This window comes from Sphaerodactylus townsendi, linkage group LG05 (genome assembly GCF_021028975.2).
Source record: "Sphaerodactylus townsendi isolate TG3544 linkage group LG05, MPM_Stown_v2.3, whole genome shotgun sequence".
Taxonomy (NCBI): domain Eukaryota; kingdom Metazoa; phylum Chordata; class Lepidosauria; order Squamata; family Sphaerodactylidae; genus Sphaerodactylus; species Sphaerodactylus townsendi.
Genome location: NC_059429.1, coordinates 14,254,950 through 14,274,015, shown reverse-complemented (window position 1 = coordinate 14,274,015; position 19,066 = coordinate 14,254,950). Strand labels below are relative to the sequence as shown.

The following is a 19,066-nucleotide window of genomic DNA, read 5'->3' as shown; positions in this document are numbered from 1 at the left end:
ATCCAGCTGGCTTGTTCCTATGTCCTCGGGTACAGATCTCCATCGTCTGCAGTGATTCCTGGAAAACTCCAGGCCTCGCCTGGAGTTTGGCAACCCCAGATGAAAGACAGTATGGATCAGCCCTGCCCAGAACCCCAGGCCCTCTCAGCTATGGAGCTCTGTCTCTGAGCGCCAAACCCACGGAGACAGCACATGTTCAGAGGCACTGGAGCGCATGTCCAAATACTGAGCTTTTGGACATGGAACTCAAGTGCCTCTGAACTGGGGGGCCAAATATCCCCCACCCCTACCCACTTGGGCTTGTTTGACCAACAAAGATTTAAATCAGGGGTGTCCAACTTCGGCGCTTCAGACGTTCAGGGACTACAATTCCCATCAGCCCCTGCGGCAGGGGTTGATGGGAATTGTAGTCCCTGAACGTCTGAAGCGCCAGAGTTGGACACCCCTGATTTAAAGCCCTTGGTCGAGCCAGGAGGAGGGTGCGTGCTCGTCTCTGTGGCCGGCAGCTTCCAGATCAAACCCTTTGGGGTGGATTTGGGGGGGGGAGGGAAGAAATACTTTTTGGGGGAACAACCCCACCCTCAATGGCAGACGCAGAGAAAGGGAGGGGGAGGGCACTTCGCCAATCCTCTGAAAATGTTTCTTTTGCTTCAGACAGGTTTTTCCTCCCCTTCCGGGAGAATTTGGGACGGGGAGGGGAGAGAGCGAGAGAGCGAGCGAGCGAGAGAGAAGAATGTAATTGATTGCCTCTGAACTCAACTCGAGTGCATCCTCTTCCCAGAAACCAGACATGAGTCAGGGTACACCGAATTCCCTCTGCGCACAATGTTCGCTCAACGGCGCTTGGCCCGAGGTAACCCTCCCCGTTCCCGGGTGCTGGTGGGTGGCATCTCTGCCATAGCAGGGGGCCACGTACCCCCGTGCCTGCTGGGGAAGGCGGCAGAGGAGAAAGCGTGGGCTTAGGGATATGCAAGAAGCCGGGGGGGGGGGGGGGGAAAGAGGGGGCTTGCTTCTTCAGCCACCATCCAAGGTCATCTGGGGGCACCAGACAGCATCCTTGAAATGTGCCAGGCGAGCTCTGGCCAGCAAAGGAAGGAACAAGCAATGGGCGTGAGGAGCGGAAAGCAGAACACACAGGAACATCCCACCCTGACTCAAGCACTACTTGGCATTTTGATAAGATACGGCTTGGAGACTTTGTTCCACCCCGAGCCAAGGAGCAAAGACATCCGTGACAGAGAATTCTCTTCGTGACCTTGGGAAACCAGGTCTGCGGGTTGCTACAGACCCCTTTTCCCCTACTCTACAAGGGTTTCCACATGCATGAGGAAGAGTGGTAGAAAAGTGGGTACCATCTCAGAATACAAATGGGGGGGGGGGGAGGAGAAGCAGCTTTGTGCACAAAAAACCCCCCAACTCAAACCCCCTCCAAATAGAAATCTAAGCATTGCAGGGAGACAGACTCCACTCACTTGCTATGCTGGCTTTCTTTTGCGGGGAGTTTTGGGGAAATAACAATGCAACAACCTTTATTAGGCATATTAAAATAGGCTCCAGAGCATTACAAACATTTCTGAAGTACAAATCAAAAGTACATTCAAAACACAGACAGATAAACTGTATCTAGCATTGGACATTACTTAGAAAGTTCTGTCACTTGTAAAAGAAATGTTGCTACTTTTCCCCAAGAGCACGGCCTCTGTGTTATTTAACAAAAGCTCCACAACAGAGTTGTCAGAGTCTCCTTCAGGTTTGTCTAAGACCAGCCCAGGAGAGAAATTCCTGATGCCCACATATCTCGGACAGTCAAGTATAATGTGAGCAAGAGTCTCCACTTGGTTTTTACAGCGTGGACAGACCCGATCCTGGAGAGGGATAGATAGGTAGCGACCCTTTGTAATGGCTGAGTTTTGGGAAAACATAGGGGACCAATCTGAAAGGGGGGGGGGATCGTCCAGCCTGGGTGAACAAGGCCTCTGAAACAGGATTTTAGCAAAGGATACGACTTCCTAAACTAGCTCACAGGGGTTTTGTGAGGATATAATGGAGGAGATGTAAGCTGCTTTGGATTCCTATTGGAAAGAAAGGTGAGGTGTACGTGGAGCAAACCTCGGGGATTAAGTCGCCCTCAGTTATTTCCACTTTAGGATATTGGGGAAGATCCCCACCCCACCCCCGTCCCCAGGACTCAAACTGGCTCTAGCCCCGATCCAATCCAAATTCTTCCCTCTCTAAAAGTTTAACAGGAAAGGCAATGTGCAAAAAGAGATGAAGAAATTGAAGGAGGACGGAGCGTCTATACCTGACCCCCCCCACAAAACTTTCTGCATCCTATACAGTTGCCAACCTCCAGGGGAGCCCTGGAGAGCTCTCCAAACCACTAGGCAACAGAGATCCGTTCCTCTGGAGAAAGTGGCAGCGTTAGGAGGTGTTCCTCAATCCCGTTGAGGCCCCTTCCCAAATCTCGCTTACCCTCCCCTGCACAAAATATCCAGGAATTTCCCAGCCCAGAATTGACAACTCTAGGTGAAACTCTTAAAAAACCACTAGTTTTCCCCCAGTACCAGGAGAGCCCCACGCACACACACAAACCAATGGAAGCCAGAGGAAGGCAAGGCCACAGTTGACTGAAAGGGGGCGGGGGGGGGGGGGCGCACAAGCATAAATGAGGGGCGTGGCACCGCTCTCCTCCCCATGAAAAATCCCACCCCCCATCTGCACTTGGCTGTACTGTTTCCTGCTCCAGCCAAGCCACGGGGGTTCCTATCAGCTGATTGGCATGCCACTGGCGTAAATGGGCAGGGAGGGGTGAGGAGCACAAAAAGAAGCCCGTTTTAACCCTCCTGTGAGGTGGGCCCCCCCCCCCCACCACCAGAGATATGCCGAAGGGTTGCTCTTCTCCACCCCCTTGCCCATTTAACACATCTTGGAAGTGTTCAGGTGCCAACATTTCTATTTATTTCGAACCTCCATCAAATCAGGTCGTCTGCTCTTTTACAGGCAACTTCCCGCATTCCATAAGCAAAGCACGGGGGCGTGTGCACGCTCTGCGTTCCCCCCCCCCCCCCCCCCCGGCACCCCCAATACAGAAGCTGCTGCAAATGTTGCAAGAGTCCCGGCAGAAATGATAAGGCTAACAACCAGAGCCACATCATCAAAGCCAGCCTCGCCACAGACAGATGGCTGGCTGGCGCTGGGAGCAAACCCCTCCTTCCTCAACCCTCCCTCGTTCCTGAGCTGCCGGCCCCCCCCCCCCCCCATCAATAGGCTGCCCACCCCTTCCCTTTCTGCAGCCTCGGTTCCCTGGGCTGCAGAGGAGAGAGCGCACAACATTAAGACCTCCCCCTTCTTACATAGATGCAGAGCGGCAGTCTCTGCCCCCTCCCCTTCTCAACTCCTCCCCCCAAGCCCCTGTGGCTCCCTTCCTTACATACAAAGACTTGCCCCCGCCTCCTCCTCCAGGGCCAGCAATGAGGCAGCAAGAATTTTAAGCAGAGCTGTGCCCTCCTGCCCCACACCCCGCCCCCAGGATTCCCAACGTCCCTTGTGGGATCGCCACACCTCCTTAGCGTCTCTCTCCCCCCCACCCCCCAGCTACCGCCAGGTGGCTCTATTATGCCAATATGTCTAAAAAAGGTGGGAAATGTGCGCTGGGGCAGCTCCCAAAAGATAGAAGGAAGCGAAGAAAGATCCCAGCGCCATAGTGACAGGACGAGGGGTAGAATTACAGAGGAAGTTTGACACTGAGGCACCTTTTGAGGATGTTAAAGAGGCGAAGGGGGGGGGAGGGATACTGCTGGAAAGAAGTCCCCCCCCCCCACACACAGGTTATTTCCTCCTCCGCTGCCAAGCACTATGAACCTGACCACCAGGTATCATTTTAAGAATCCGATGTGTCTCCACCACTATGGCTATTGTGCATTTAAGAACAAAAATGTAAGTAAAATCCTGATGAATACAGATGGAATAGTCATCAGAATAAGGCCCGGGGGGGGGGGGGGGGAACTGCTGTACAAAACCCAACTGCTCCAAAGCTCTAGAAACAAAAGAAGCCCAAATCCCCCTCCCCGCCTCCATCCTTATGATGGGGGAAAGAGTTGACCACAGCCCCCTCCTTCCTGCTTGTAAGGAACCCTCTTCGCCACCCAACCACAGGAGGCCATCTTTTACAGACTTGGGACCGTGGGGGCAGGGGAACTAGCCAGCAACAAAGGAAATGGAGCCCCCAAACACAGAAGCCACGTGTGTAGACAGAGAGGGCTGGAGATCGAATCCAGAGCAGAACCAAGTCTATGATCAAGTGCTAGGATAAGAGAGGGGTTTCCACCCAAAAAAACAGCCCAGTAAACACCTTTGTTAGTAGGTAATTGGGGGTTTGCTGACTAACATTACTGTTAATACAAACTTGAATTATGCTTTCCAAAAAACAATTTCCTTCTTTTGTTCTACAAATCAGGGGGTTTTTTTTGTAGAGCTCTTTCTCAAAGGGTCACGGAGTTTCATTCAGTTATCTAACACACACACACACTCACACACACATCCCATTCCGCTTCTGTGCAGATGTTTAGAACAAGAAGAATTTTGTTTAGAAAAGCAACCACGAAGTCCTGTGACTGGGGAAAGATTGGGGAGGGGGTGGAAACGCTGTGCAGAGTCTGGTTTGCTTCTCAAACATTTTAGATATGTGTATAGAGATAAGGCCTGTAGTTCCACCAAAAAACCCTCTACCAAAAACAATAAACCAAGCAAACAAGAAACCTCACACCCGTTACGCACTGGGTAAAAATCTGTCTAAAGTCAAGCATTTAAAAGGCCCATTTATTTCAGAAACAGTTATTTACTCTGATTCTCGGCTCCCCCTTTGAAACCAATGAGACTTAGTTTGGCCGGATCAGGTCAACTGTGTTTAAGGGGCCCAGATCCAGAAACACTTCCAATACACACATTCCCCCCTTACAAAGAGTACAGTACTCCCCACCCCCATGAGACTTGTCTTCTGCACTACAGCTCAATGGGTGGTCGGAGAATACAATTCCCCTGCCCACCCCCTAACAACAACATGATGTCATTAGAGGAGCAGACATAAACTACCCAAAAATAAATGGGGGGGGGGGATGGCACAAGCCCCTGCACTGACCTTTCTTGACCTTCATCAAGCATAAGTTTTCAAGAGAACAGCAACTCCCTAGGGACTAGGATCTTGACATAGCTGCATGTTGCTTTATCTGTTCCTTAAAAACCACATACACTGGCCTGATTTATGATTCCGGAAAACCATGTTTTTAGAACACTTTTACCCCGAACACAATCCTATGACCAAATTTATTTCGCTAGCTCTGCTGTTGGCCTATCTTGCCCCCCGCCCGATTCAAGGGGCGAGCGTTCTTACCTGAGTTTCTGTTAAGCTTTCCAAAGCCTGCATTACAGACTGTTCGGGCCTGGATGCTTGAGACTGTGAAAGAAAAAAAAGCAGGCAAAGGTGCAAAAATTAGGCTGGCTGTTTACCTACTCACCTAGGGTGAGTAAAGAAACATCTCTAGATGACTAGATATGGTGGTTTTACAAAAAAAACCACACTACTGAAACTGATTTGCGCTGGCTGATTTGTAACTTGGGGATCTGTCCAAGAAGCAAAATAAAAGACAGAAACAAATGAGCAGTCTGTGGCAATGGTTCATTCACACGTGCAGGGTTATCAGGTGCTAAGCTTGTGTGAAGAAGTACCCCTTAGGGGTTAAGGATTAGACTTTTCTCCCTGACATATTTGCTTATGAGGAAACAAAACAAGACTGGAGGGAGGGGGAAACCACCTCTTTTAAATCCAGCATATCTTTTAGGCACAGAGGGAGAAGGGGAGAAATACTCATTTACCATCAAGCCTGCTTCCACCGTGGGTACCAAAGTCAACTTGCTTCCTTCCAGGACCCCCAGATCTTGTAGTTTGCCGGAGTTAAGGTGACTAGTGAAGGGGAAGAGGGAAAAAAATTACAATATAACCTTGAGTGAATTCGGGGATTGCAAAGGGCAACCTTGATGCAAATGGCATGCAAATTATTTTGGGGAAATACAATAGTTAAGGAAGGAGGAAAGGGAATATTTTCTTTTTTAAAAAATCCCCCCTAAAATATTTACTTTCCTGTCTCCCTGGGTACAAGGGTCTGACAGCCGCCATTACGTCTCCCCCTCCCACCTCTCCGCATTTCCGTGTCTCCTGCAAGCACCACCTCCTCGTGAGTCTCTCCCTACTGCCCCCAGACAGAGCTACGGATCTGCAGTCATCTGTCAAAGAAACTCTTTCTGAACCCTTCCGATTTGGGGAAGGACAAAGCCAGGCAGCTTGAAGGGCTTGGGGGAAAAACAGGTAATCCGGAAAAAAAAAAGATTTTTTTAAAAAAATACATAATTAGAAACCATACTGGCTTGACAACTATATGGTTAAACTAATTGTTGCGGGGGAGAGGAGAAGATGGGATATTCCAGGTTTTATCATATAAAAAGGGAAACCTCTTTGCATCTTAAGAGTCCTGTTCTCCAACAAAGCTAAGGGGATTTGTTTAAACAAAGGGAGAGGCCCATCCGGGTGAAACACCCCCCCCCCATCCTGATCCTTTAATGCCACTGTTGCAGCAAGATTCTGCCCCCACCCCACCCCACCAAAATCCAGAAAAGACGCCAAGGATTCCTTTTGCAGCATTCTTTGCAGATGACCCATTTCTTATTTTCTTTATTTAAGGTGTTGTGAGTGCAAAGAGACGGATGTGTGCTTGTGCATGTGTGTGTGCGCACACGCTGGCCCGCTACACAGATTCCACCTTCAGAACAAAGGATACCTCCAGGAAAGGAGAAAGAGGTAAAGATCAGAAAAGGGGGTTGAAATCAATGATAGATTTCCTATACCCCCCTCTGCCCCCCAAGGACTGGCAAAGCAGAATCACGCCACATTCCCCCACCCCCATTTCCTTCCCTTCCAAGAGGGTGGTGAAAGATTTCCGCCTCTGGAGAGGAAAGAACAAGAAGCCGTAACAACAGAGGGATGTCTACCCCCCCGCAAAGACAAAATAGTTTCATAAACGGCCCCAGCCAATGGGGTTCCGCTCTTTGCAAAGACTTTTGGTTGAACAAGAACTTCTACCACATCTGGAGAATCAACTAGGGCACTAGTAGCGAACCTATGGCACGCCAGATGTTCGTGTACTACAATTCCCATCAGCCCCTGTCAGCATGGCCAATTGGCAGGGGCTGATAGGAACTGTAGTCCATGAACATCAAGCGTGCCATAGGTTCGCCACGAGAAATGGGGCAGGGGAGAGAGACAGTGCCATCCAGGGACACCACAGCAAGAGGTATTTTGGGGTCGGTCAGCCGACAAGCTTCCAGCTACTCACAGTTGCTTCACATCCCTATTTTATTGCCCACCACTGTGACAAATCAATCTGGCCTCTGCAAAATTAACTTTAAAAAAAGAGGTATAGTCCCACCTGAATGGGTGACGGGCTTGTGAGCACGCACGAGTCTCTTTCCACAGAAAGCAATCTCTGCACAGATGCAATGCTAAATGCACACCAAAGCAACACTGCCTGCCATAGACACCTATGTGCATGCAGATTTAAGGTCCGCAGCAATGAGCGCACTGTATATCTATACAGGCATACGTACAGGCAAATTATAGATGGAAAACTTTACTTTTGATGCAGGCTCGTAGGTGAGGACTCTACCCCACTCACAAGGGACAAATACAAGACAGGGAGGGAGGCGACCACCATGCTAATGTCTATCAAGTCCCTCTAAAATTACCCCAGGGTCTGAGAAAGCAAAATCAGCCCCCCCCCCCCTCGCACTGTCAAAACGCCCATCTGCACTGTTACCTTTCTTTGTGCAGGAGAGCCAGCCTTTCCTTCGGCACTTTGAGCCTCTGGGACAGCCTCCTCTTCAGACCTTCCACCGTCTCTTCCAAGGGGACCGAGAGTTCATACCGGGCTCCGGTGGTCGTGTGGATGTGCACATTCATGGAAGGGTCGCTCTGGACGGCTTCGCAGGCTGGCGGCCCCCGGCTGCAACTCCTGGGGCTGGGTTGCTGGTCCATTCGATTACCTGGGAGGGGGGCAGAGGGTGAGGGGGGGAGGGTTAGAGGGCTCAGGCAAGGCAGCGGCAAACAAAGAAGCCCTCAGCTGCCTCCCGGCTTCCTCTCCGGTACAAGAAGTCCAAGGGTATTAAGAAAAACCAGAAAGCCCAAATTCCTCCACCAGGGCTAGGGGAGTGGTGGTAGAAACCTCTTCGTCCTTCCCTCCCAGGAATTGCACGGAAATGTCACAAACTGCGTCTTAAACCGGAGAAATGCGGACAAATACGACGCTGTTCCAAAGGGATCCGGCGCTTTATTGAACGGGAGAATCGCTCTTATCCACTAGATCTATTTTAAGTTTCCACCCCCCCCACCTTGGGATCGAACCTGTGGCCACACAGCGGCTGCCGCCGCCGCCGCCGCTCCCCGGATCTGGTGCGAAACTAACCAGAGTCAGGAACAGACAGAGCAGGGAGGAGGAAGGGCGGGGGAGGGGGAGAGAGAGCTATAATGTATCAACGTTCCAAAAGGGGGCGGGACTCACCGCCCCCTCCCCATTCATTCTTTACTCCCTTCTCTCCACCGCCAGGCGCCGCCGCAGCCAATCGCGGCTCTTCGAACGCCGAGACGTGGGCGCCCCCGGCCAATGGCGGTTGGCTCGCTGCTCCCCCACGTGGAAGAAAGGCCGGAGACTTCGACCCCGCCCCCACCCAAATAGGGGGCGGGGTTTCTCGGCTCAGGATGGAGGCGGCCTCTCCGCCCACACTCATTGGCTACGCCAGCCCCCGCGTTTCCGCCTCCTCCTCCTCCCCCGCTTTTTAAAGGGCCATTCATAATATATATTACAACAAAGGACTTCCTATAAATGCATCGGCCAGGGCGTGTGTGGAAAGCTATGTATAATTTTAGATACAAGGGCTTTATCTGGAAACTGGGGGAAGATGGAAAGGGGGGGGGTATAATTAAAAAGGTGGCTGGATAATTCAATCTAAAACCATATTTTTATCTGGGAGAAGGGTTGCATTGCCTTAATTGTTTTATTGATAGAAATAGGATGGTTAAAGGGCCAGGTTATTAACCTTTTTTCCTATATGCATCAGAGACCCAAAAACCTTGCCCTTTTTATTAAGAATTCCCTCACTCCTAGCAGCCTTGCCTCCTTGTCCATGGTTACCCTAGACTAGTAAACTACAATGAACTGAGTGGCACCCAGTGCCACAGTAGAGTGCAAAAGACTAGGACCGCATTGATTGTGTTAAGCGACACAGTTGTCATAAGGGATCCCCAGCCCGAGGAACAAATCAACAAAGCCAGAACTCTTATTGGGGATCACCATGACTGCCATTCGTGCATTTTTTTAAAAAGAAATCATTTCACATGGGTAGAATAGTAAGAAGTAGGAAGAAGGGGATACATCTGGAGACTTAAACTGAACTCATTCACTCCACCTGCCCCCCAAACCTCTCCCAAATATCAAGGCGCAAAGCCCTGGAAAAGCCAGATGGGTAATCAAAAACAGCTTTGAGCATGTGCAGAATTCATTTGGTGGAATGGGTCTCTGAGCATCTGTTTCTACAGAGGCCCCGACAGCTCCTCCATTTATCAAGTAACAATGAATGCCAATGTTGTACACACACCTGACAGAGCTAATAGACAAATATTAGCCTCCACAGCTCTACAGAAAGACACATGGACAAATCTAAGCATGGCAGAACAAATTAGGAGCCACAGGTATGCAGGTATAAAGGGTCTGGGAGTCAAAAATCAAGGTTCTCATTTCGAGGGATGGAAGAAATGACATCTAGTGGATTAGATGCTGGAGCAGTGGTTCTCAACCTGGGGGTTCGGACCCCTTTGGGGGTCGAACTACCCTTTCACAGAGGTCACCTAGGACTCTCTGCATCAGTTTTCTCCATCTGTAAAATGGATAAATGTTAGCGTTGGGGGTCACCACAACATGAGGAACTGTAGTAAAGGGTCGTGGCATTAGGAAGGTTGAGAACCACTGCCTAAGACTCTCTGCATCAGTGTTCTCCATCTGTAAAAGGGATAAATGTTAGGGCTGGGGGTCACCACAACATGAAGAACTGTATTAAAGGGTTGCGGCATTAGGAAGGTTGAGAACCACTGCCTAAGACTCTCTGCATCAGTGTTCTCCATCTGTAAAATGGATAAATGTTAGGGTTGGGGGTCACCACAACATGAGGAACTGTATTAAAGGGTCGCGGCGGTGGGGAAGGGTTAGAGAACCACTGCCTAAGACTCTCTGCATCAGTGTTCTCCACCTGTAAAATGGATAAATGCTAGGGTTGGGGGGTCACCCACAACACTGAGGGAACATATATTATTAAAGAGGTTGCTTGGCATTAGGAAGGTTGAGAACCACTGCCCTAAAGCACTCTCTGCATCAGTGTTCTCCATCTGTAAAATGGATAAATGTTAGGGTTGTGGGATCACCACAACATGAGGAACTGTATTAAAGGGTCTAGACATTAGGAAAGGTTGAGAACCACTGCCTAAGACTCTCTGCATCAGTGTTCTCCATCTGTAAAATGGATAAATGTTAGGGTTGGGGGTCACCACAACATGAGGAACTGTATATAAAGCTGGTTGTGCGGCATTAGGAAGGTTGAGAACCACTGCCTAAGACTCTCTGCATCAGTGTTCTCCACCTGTAAAATGGATAAATGCTAGGGTTGGGGGTCACCACAACATGAGGAACTGTATTAAAGGGTTGCGGCATTAGGAATGCTGAGAACCACTGCCGAAGACTCTCTGCATCAGTGTTCTCCATCTGTAAAATGGATAAATGTTAGGGTTGGGGGTCACCACAACATGAGGAACTGTATAAAAGGGTCGCGGCATTAGGAAGGTTGAGAACCACTGCCTAAGACTCTCTGCATCAGTGTTCGCCACCTGTAAAATGGATAAATGCTAGGGTTGGGGGTCACCACAACATGAGGAACTGTATTAAAGGGTTGCGGCATTAGGAACGCTGAGAACCACTGTGCTGGAGGAAGATGTCCCTTGAGCTGCAGAAAGATCCCCTCCTTGATACAGAATGCAAGAGTTCTACCTTGCAGTGCACAGAAGCAGAAAGACCAACATGCCACAGAACATGTTCAGAGTGCCCTGGGCCTCTCTGCACTCTGAATCAGCTTAGGGGCACAGGCGAGAAGGCTTCCACACCAGAACATGTGAGTCTAAACAGGCCTTAAAATGCCTTAAACATGCGAGTAAGGAAACAGTGGCTGTAAACCTGGCCCTAGTACAGATGGTAGAAGCAGGTGAGCCACAGACAAGGAAAGGGTCTCTACCTACTCAGGGGATTCCCCAGGTATGTGGCGGGGGAGGGGGGGAATAGGGCTTTCTAAATTAATCAAAAGAAAACACAACAGGCAGGTTGAAGACAGAATATGTTCCACAGACACAAATCACAGATGGTCAGCTAAAAGAAAAGCAGAAGGGCCATGCTCTAACACCATAGGATAATCCTGGAGGGTAAATTGGAGGGGGAATGAGATTTCCAAATTGTCCCCCCCCCCATACTCCCTGGATATTTTTAAAAACAGGAATGGTGTAGGAGGAAGCATATTTACAAACTGCAGAGCTACACAGGACTCTTCATCATCCTGCCAGCCAGTGAAACTCTAATTTATTCCAGCATGGTTTTAACTATTTCTCACAGTAGATTTTCTCAACAGGTATTATATTCTGCTGGCCTGGAGCTTGGGTAGGAAGCCCCGCCCTCAGGTTCTCACTGATCCCCCTATCAGCCACGTTGTAGGATCAAAGGATTTGCCCAATGGCAGGACAGCTGACCCACTAGTTTCTGACCTTCACGAACTGGAGCAGGTAAAGAACCAACACCCCAGGTATCTCAGGACAGTAAGCCAAGCTACACGTTACAGATACATTCTGAAAAGCAGGCCCTATCTGGAGAGGATTTGGTCCTGTCTCTCAGCCTCTACAGTATGCAAAAAACAATCCTAGTGGTGTGTGAACTTCTGCAGGAAATCAGGATGCCGCAGCAGCCAAAGTGCCTGACCAGGCGCTGGGAGAGCCGAGTTCAAATCCCATGAAGTGAGCTCTTAGCTGATCCCTTTTCCTCAGCACAACAGAACTCACAAGGTTGTTGGGAGACTTAAAAGGGGAAGGGGAAACGATGGTGCTCCTCAGGGGAAGATGGCATTAAATGTACTGAGCAGATAAAAGCACATCGTGAGGCAAAATAAATTCCAAAAAACCTATGGGCGGGGGGGAAGTGTGCATTTCGACCCAGAGAAATCTCTGGAGCAAATTGCAGGTTTGAATTAGATTTCCAGTGGAAAGAATGCTGGGCTTCACATATCACGTTGTGCCCCCCCCCCCCCCCGCGCTTCCTTAATGATTATCAAAAGCAGAATAAATTATTCTGACACCACCCCCTGCCTGAGGGTGGAAGAATGCACTGTAAACATGGTCAGAGGCAAACCCAGAGTGGGCGGAGGGGCCCTCGAGGGCAAAGACTTGCTCCAGAGAAGGAATTACTCTGGTTCATAAATAGGATGAAAGCTTTAAAAAGCCACTCACCCTTGGAGGATAAGCGACGGAAGGATCTAGGCAAGGTCCAGGCAGCTCTTTCCTAGGTCAGAGTGATCGGAGGTCACTTCCGAAAATCTCTTTCGCAAGAAACATTTTTTTTTCCCAACCTGGCAACGTGGATTATTGCATGATCGAGAAACGGCTTCAGGTTTGTTTGTTTGTCTTAAAGCCACATTGAGGTAGCGGGACATCGTTTCAGGTTCACATTTGGTTCTCTGCGGGACTTTGAGGTTGCAATAAGACTGGCGGGCATGTTTTCCCTCTGGCTTCCCCTGCCCCCCCCCCTCCTTTCAGAAGGAACACTTTCAGAAGGAAGGGTGAGGGACTGTGTGTAGAGGATCAGCTTGCCCGGTTCTGTTGCATACAGCCACTGAGTTATTAGTTGATTTTTCCAATTTTATATATTATGATTGGCAACGCGGAGTGTGTTTGGGGTAGGGGAAATGAGAGAGGAAGAGAGAGAGAGAGAGAGATTCTCCAGACTAGAATGAGTCAGCAAAGCAAGGGTGCCCTCTGCTGGCGACCACTAAAATATCAACACTAAGGAACAATAGGTGCTGGAGGTGTAGGCAGGGAAAACACATTCAGGAGTGTAAATATCTGTAATTGTTTGGGTGGCAACATCGGTATAAAAGGTGCTTCAAAGAATGTCACTAGCAAATCCTATATATAGGTCCCCATCGGTAAAGGAGCTGACAATTTTAAACGAGATCTTGAAAACGGCGTTGGAGAATCGCGATGATTATGGCAAGAATTATTCCTCTTTTGGGGATAGGCGGCCGGGGGCAGAAAACCAAGAGGGTGAAAATGTATGCTTCCACTGGAGCATTTTCTGCTGTTGTAGGAATGGGTAAAGTTTCACGTCAGAAAGGACTGTTCTTCAGGAAAACAATGAAAAGACATTCCCTGCCCACCCGTAAACAAGACCACATTTTGCTACAGATATGGGCAAACCGGTGTTCATCTCCCATCAACCGTATTCTTCGCTGGGCTCTGTGGATCTCAAAGGCAGGCGTGCAATAAAAGAAGAGCTTGCCAAATCCCAGCTCGGGAAAACAAACGCCTGTGTTCATATCCCATAAAGCCTCTCTCGCTTAACCTCCTCCAAAGTACCAAAGGCAAATTCCTTTGGGTTTCTATACCGGGATGGGGGAGGTGGAAATATGAATGAACAAGCCCTTGTCTGCAACACGTCCCTAGAAATATGCTCAGCAACCTCTCCCCCCCAAAAAAACCCAACTGCTGAGCTTTTGGGGTTCAAGATTTCATTTCTACTGTTCAAATCATCTACCTCAAAAGAAAAAGCAGCTCAGCTCATTCACCGGGTTGCCATCTTGCTCCCCACTCCCCACCCCCTGCTCCTGTGCCTTTAGCAGCATCTAGACTCCCGAAACGCTCCCAGGCCAAAACTTGGTCCACACGCCACAACCCACAGAACATTTCCCTGGCTGTGTTTGTTCTGGTCAAGTAAGGGCAGGCAGGGGGTATATGAATGTCACCCAGTGCCCCATCCGAAAATACCAACCGAGGGGGGTCACCAGTCCAAAATGACTCCATAGAAAAGGGCCTTCCCACAGGGTTTCCAACGGCACAAGCGGAGCGCCATATTTTGTAATATATATATATACACACAAAAGAAAAGGGCACTGGAAAGGGAAAGGCAATCGAGCAACCCCCTCTGTTTAGCTTTCCAGACCCGAAGGGAAAGCTTCAGCGATTTAGGAACCCATGCCAACACGGAGAATACACTTTGCTAAAAAGCACAGCACGCAAGAGCTCAGGGGATGGGCCACAAACCACAAGCGAGAACAGGGTCGACTCCCTCTGGCCAAAGAACAAACCAAGTGCCAGGTGCCCGTGGGCTCCTGCACAAATCTGCCCACGCTTCCAGCCACGCACCTTTCGGCAGCCTGGATTCTCAGCCGTAAACACCACGGTGGCTGCCCTAATGATATCCTTTAGACAAAAATGGGTCTTTCCTAACACAGAGGACCCCTGACCATCACATCTGAGCAGCACAAAAGCAATATTTGGAGTGGTTGATCCGAGAGGTGGCTCTACCATGCCCTCAAAGTCCCACCCCCACAATCGCCTCCGAAAATGCATTTTTATTTTTTCTGGGTTTACACCCTGCCGTTCTCCTTAACGAGAACTTCAAAGCAGTCTACACCAGGGGTGGCCAACCTATGGTGCTCCAGATGTTCGTGGACTACAATTCCCATTGGCCATGCTGGCAGGGGCTGATGGGAATTGTAGTCCATGAACATCTGGAGCACCATAGGTTAGCCACCCCTGGTATACACCATTCACCTCTTCCCCCCTTCTACCCTCACATCAATCTTGAGCAGTAGGTTAGGTGGGAGTATGATCGGCCCAAGGTCACCCAGCAAGCTACCACAGCAGAGTGGGGAGTCAAACCCGGCTCCCCATATCCTAGCCCCCTCCATGTTTCAACCACTACACGACACAAAGCAGCTACGTTCCCTGGATCACTCAGTCCTCCGGACATTACTCTTCCTCCGAAAGGGGCCGAAAATTCTCCCCGATTTGAATACTTCCCTGGACACCTCCATTATTTTAGGATTGTCCTGACATTTCCCTTCCTCCGAAAGGGGCCGAAAATTCTCCCCGATTTGAATACTTCCCTGGACACCTCCATAATTTTAGGATTGTCCTGACATTTCCCTTCCTCCGAAAGGGGCCGAAAATTCTCCCCGATTTGAATACTTCCCTGGACACCTCCATAATTTTAGGATTGTCCTCGGGAGCCATCCCACAGCCCGGCCTCCCGCTGCAAGAAGGTGATTCGAGAAGGAGGAATGTCAAAAATCTCTCTCTGGGACACAACCCCCCCCCCCTCCCCTCCCAACCAAACAAGACAGAAGGCGAGTATGCGGGAACAGGCCCCATCGGACACAAGCTGGATCCAATTCCACGCGAACGCAAGGAAAGAGGTGGCCCCCACCGGGTCAAAATGGGTCTCTTCAAAAACAAGGAACAGCCTGGAGGCCCCCAACTGGACTCACCCCTTCCTAGGATTCAAGCCTGCTAGTGGAAAAACAGCTTCTGAGTGCGTACAGAGTAACAAAGGGTGCCCATGCTTCTGGGGCTGAAAACAAAAAGGGGGTCCAAAGAAAGGGCCCGAGCCCCAGCACCTCCCTTCAGGGAAATCCCACCCTGTGTCCAGCAGCCAAACAGAACCAGCCCTCCAGGGGCGACCTTGGATTCCCAGAAACCAGGCCGGCAGCAGCCAAAGGGAGCAGGCAGCGATTCTCTCACAAAGGCTAGGGAGGGGGTGGGAGGCAGATCAGCCCCTGGCTGTCTACGTGGGCAGAATACATGGCAGGGTGTGTGTGTGTGTGGGGGGGGGAATATCACTGCCACAGCCAGCGGCAGAACCAAGCAGCCTGGATTCGAACTCGCTCCGGCAACACCCCTCCAGATCTCAGGGCCTGCCCAGGGTGTTGAAATACCCTTCGCTGCCTTCCTTTGTTCCTTTCAGCCTAGGGAGAAATTCTCCCCCCTGGGAAAAGGGTCTAGTCCTCATGGTATGGGGGCGGGGCATGGGGGGGGGGGAAATCTAATTTGCTCTGTAAAAGGAAAACGTGGCGATTTCTTTATCCTACCGAAGAAGAGGCAGGCCGGGATCTTCATCTGCTCAAAAGCAGGCCAGTCGTGTTAGAGTAGGGCATTGCTGAGGTAGGATTGGGACTCACACACACACAGACACACAACCCAATATTGTGGCGGAGCCAGAATCTGTCCCTACCGGACCTCAAAACAGTCCTTCTGTCCTACGCCAAGATAAACTGGGGTTTGTTAAGGAAGATCTGATTCTCTCTCTCTCTCTCTCTGTGTGTGTGTGTGTGTGTGTGTGTGAGAGAGAGAGAGAGAGATAGAGAGAGAGAGAGAGATTTTTTTTTACTGGGGTGCCCCCCCCCCCCTCGCCCTACAAGTCTCCCTTTGGGAATGACCTTCTTTCTTCGACGTGGAAAATAAATTGTTGGCGGCGCGAAGGCTGGGAAGCCTCGGCGGGTTTCCTCGGGAGTAAGCCCCATTAAACTCGGCGGGGGCCCAGCCTCGGAGCGACCTGCCAATAACTCCCCCCACCCACCCCCGGCTCCTACGACCAAGCCTCCAGGTTCGGCACCCAAGAACAGGGGTGCCGGCTGCAATTTGATAGCCGCTTTCCCGGGAGTCAGCCCCCTGGAACCACCCGAGACTTGATTCCGAGGAGCCCCCCGACAAGACAGCTCTCTAGGGGAGGTCGAACCGGACCCCCCCACCCAAAGCAGGGGCGACCCAGGCGGGCACCCAGCGAGGACGCCCCAGTGGGCACCCCATCCTGCCGACCCTTCAGCAGCCGCAGTGAGAAGAGCCGAGGCGGCGATCCCGGCTCCTCCTCGAGAGTAAGCCCCGAGAATCCCCGGCGCTCCGAGCCAGCCCCCCGAGGCGACTCACCGGCTCCGCGGGGTCCCGATCCGGCTGGGCCAACGACCTGCGACCTCCTCCCGAGAAAAGCGCCCCGAAGCCCCCCGCCCGACGGCGGCTAATCCTCCCGGCGACGGCGCAGCGTGCCCGGCCCGGCTCCCCCCGACGGCGGCGGCGGCGGCGGCTCTCTCGGCCGGCTGGGAGGCGCTGCAAAGTTTTTATCCGCCTCGCCCGCAGGCAGGCAGGCAGGAGCGCGCCCGGGCGGCGGGGAGGAGCTTGGCCCGGCCAGGCGAGGCGAGGCGGCTCCCGGCGCCCTTGCAGACTCAGCACGGCCCGCAGACGCCCGCCAGCCGAGAGCCTGGAAGGCAGCATAGATCAGGGGGGTCCCATGGGCCGTGCCAGCAGGGCCTGATGGGAATTGTAGTCCATGAACGCCTGAAGCGCCAGAGTTGGACACTGTTAGTCCTTTGGGGTTGGGGGGGGGGGTGGGCTGCTGCGCGCAAGGCCTTCCTGGGACCGCCTGGCGCGGGGTGGCCCCCATCCAAGCCCCAAAGGACCACTCTGGTGCTTCAGAGGTTCGTGGACTACAATTCCCATCAGCCACTGCTGGCATGGCTTTTCCTGAAAGGCAGCATAGATCAGGGGGGTCCCATGGGCCGTGCCAGCAGGGCCTGATGGGAATTGTAGTCCATGAACGCCTGAAGCGCCAGAGTTGGACACTGTTAGTCCTTTGGGGCTTGGGGGGGGGGGTGGGCTGCTGCGCGCAAGGCCTTCCTGGGACCGCCTGGCGCGGGGTGGCCCCCATCCAAGCCCCAAAGGACCACTCTGGTGCTTCAGAGATTCGTGGACTACAATTCCCATCAGCCACTGCTGGCATGGCTTTTCCTGAAAGGCAGCATAGATCAGGGGGGTCCCATGGGCCGTGCCAGCAGGGCCTGATGGGAATTGTAGTCCATGAACGCCTGAAGCGCCAGAGTTGGACACCCCTGTTAGTCCTTTGGGGCTTGGGGGGGGGCTGCTGTGCGCAAGGCCCTCCTGGGACCGCCTGGCACGGGGTGCCCCCCCCCAAGCCCCAAAGGACCACTCTGGCGCTTCAGAGGTTCATGGACTACAATTCCCATCAGCCGCTGCTGGCATGGCTTTTCCTGAAAGGCAGCCTAGATCAGGGGGGGTCCCATTAGCCGTGCCAGCAGTGCCTGATGGGAATTGTAGTCCATGAACACCTGAAACGCCAGAGTTGGACACCTCTGGACTAGGAGTTTCGACCCAGCGCCTTTTGGCTTGGACACTGAGGTGAAGAAGATCTGAAAGGGACAGAAGCAGATCTGTAGGGCACCGCCGCAGACCCTTTACCCAGCCCACCCTAGGAATGCCCTCCTAAGGGTGCCTGGGAATTACAGCTCATATTTAGCCTACAGAGAGCAGTTTCCCTGGAGAAATGGATATGCCGCGGCATTGTGCCTTGCTGGATGGAGTCCCTGGCCTCCCCAGGCTCCGTCCCCACCCCCCAGCGGAAGGGACCCAGCAACCCCACCCTCTTCGAACGCCTCGCCTGCCTCCAGCAAAACCGAACTGGCAAGCTCCTTGGGGCAGAGACTTGTTTGGACCTGGCTTTTCCGCTTTTGGAAAGCTTCTCGAGTAAACAGACACACGGCCAACATTTGTCTTTTTCAGGCCCAGTGCCAGTCCCCCCCCCTTTTCATTATTTTCAGCTTCCACAAACTCGAGGTGATTGGCTCCCCTCACCCTTCTGTTCACCTCACAACAACCCTTGGACGTAGGCAGGGCTCCAAGTCCACCAGGCAAGGATGTAACTATGGTGGGGGCAAGTCGGGGCTCATGCCCCGGGCCTTGCTTGAGGGCAGCCCAGAGCCCCCCTACAAGCTCTGCTCCCCCCCCCCCCGCCATCAAACTGCACCCCTGCCCCAAACTCCAAGTGGGCCGGGGCACTGTCCAAGACTGGGCCCACCCCTGAACTCCACGTGGGGG

General features: G+C 51.9%; 1 protein-coding gene across 4 annotated transcripts in view; it reads right to left on the bottom strand.

Moving 5' to 3' along the window:
* Positions 1–17,259, bottom strand: part of MIDN (midnolin) — a 35,271-nt gene extending 18,012 nt beyond the window's left edge. Inside the window, exons 1-4 of one of the 4 annotated variants that reach the window (XM_048496329.1) lie at positions 17,108–17,259; positions 7,866–8,091; positions 5,872–5,959; positions 5,390–5,452 (exon numbers count right to left, since the gene is read on the bottom strand). In XM_048496329.1, coding sequence (XP_048352286.1) covers positions 5,390–5,452; positions 5,872–5,959; positions 7,866–8,083 — 369 coding nt within the window. In that variant the 5' untranslated portion in view covers positions 8,084–8,091; positions 17,108–17,259. Of the gene's footprint in view, positions 1–5,389; positions 5,453–5,871; positions 5,960–7,865; positions 8,092–8,436; positions 8,538–17,107 lie in introns of those variants that run through there. The other 3 variants (XM_048496330.1, XM_048496332.1, XM_048496331.1) reach the window with 3 other exon arrangements.
* Positions 17,260–19,066: the final 1,807 nt, after the last annotated feature.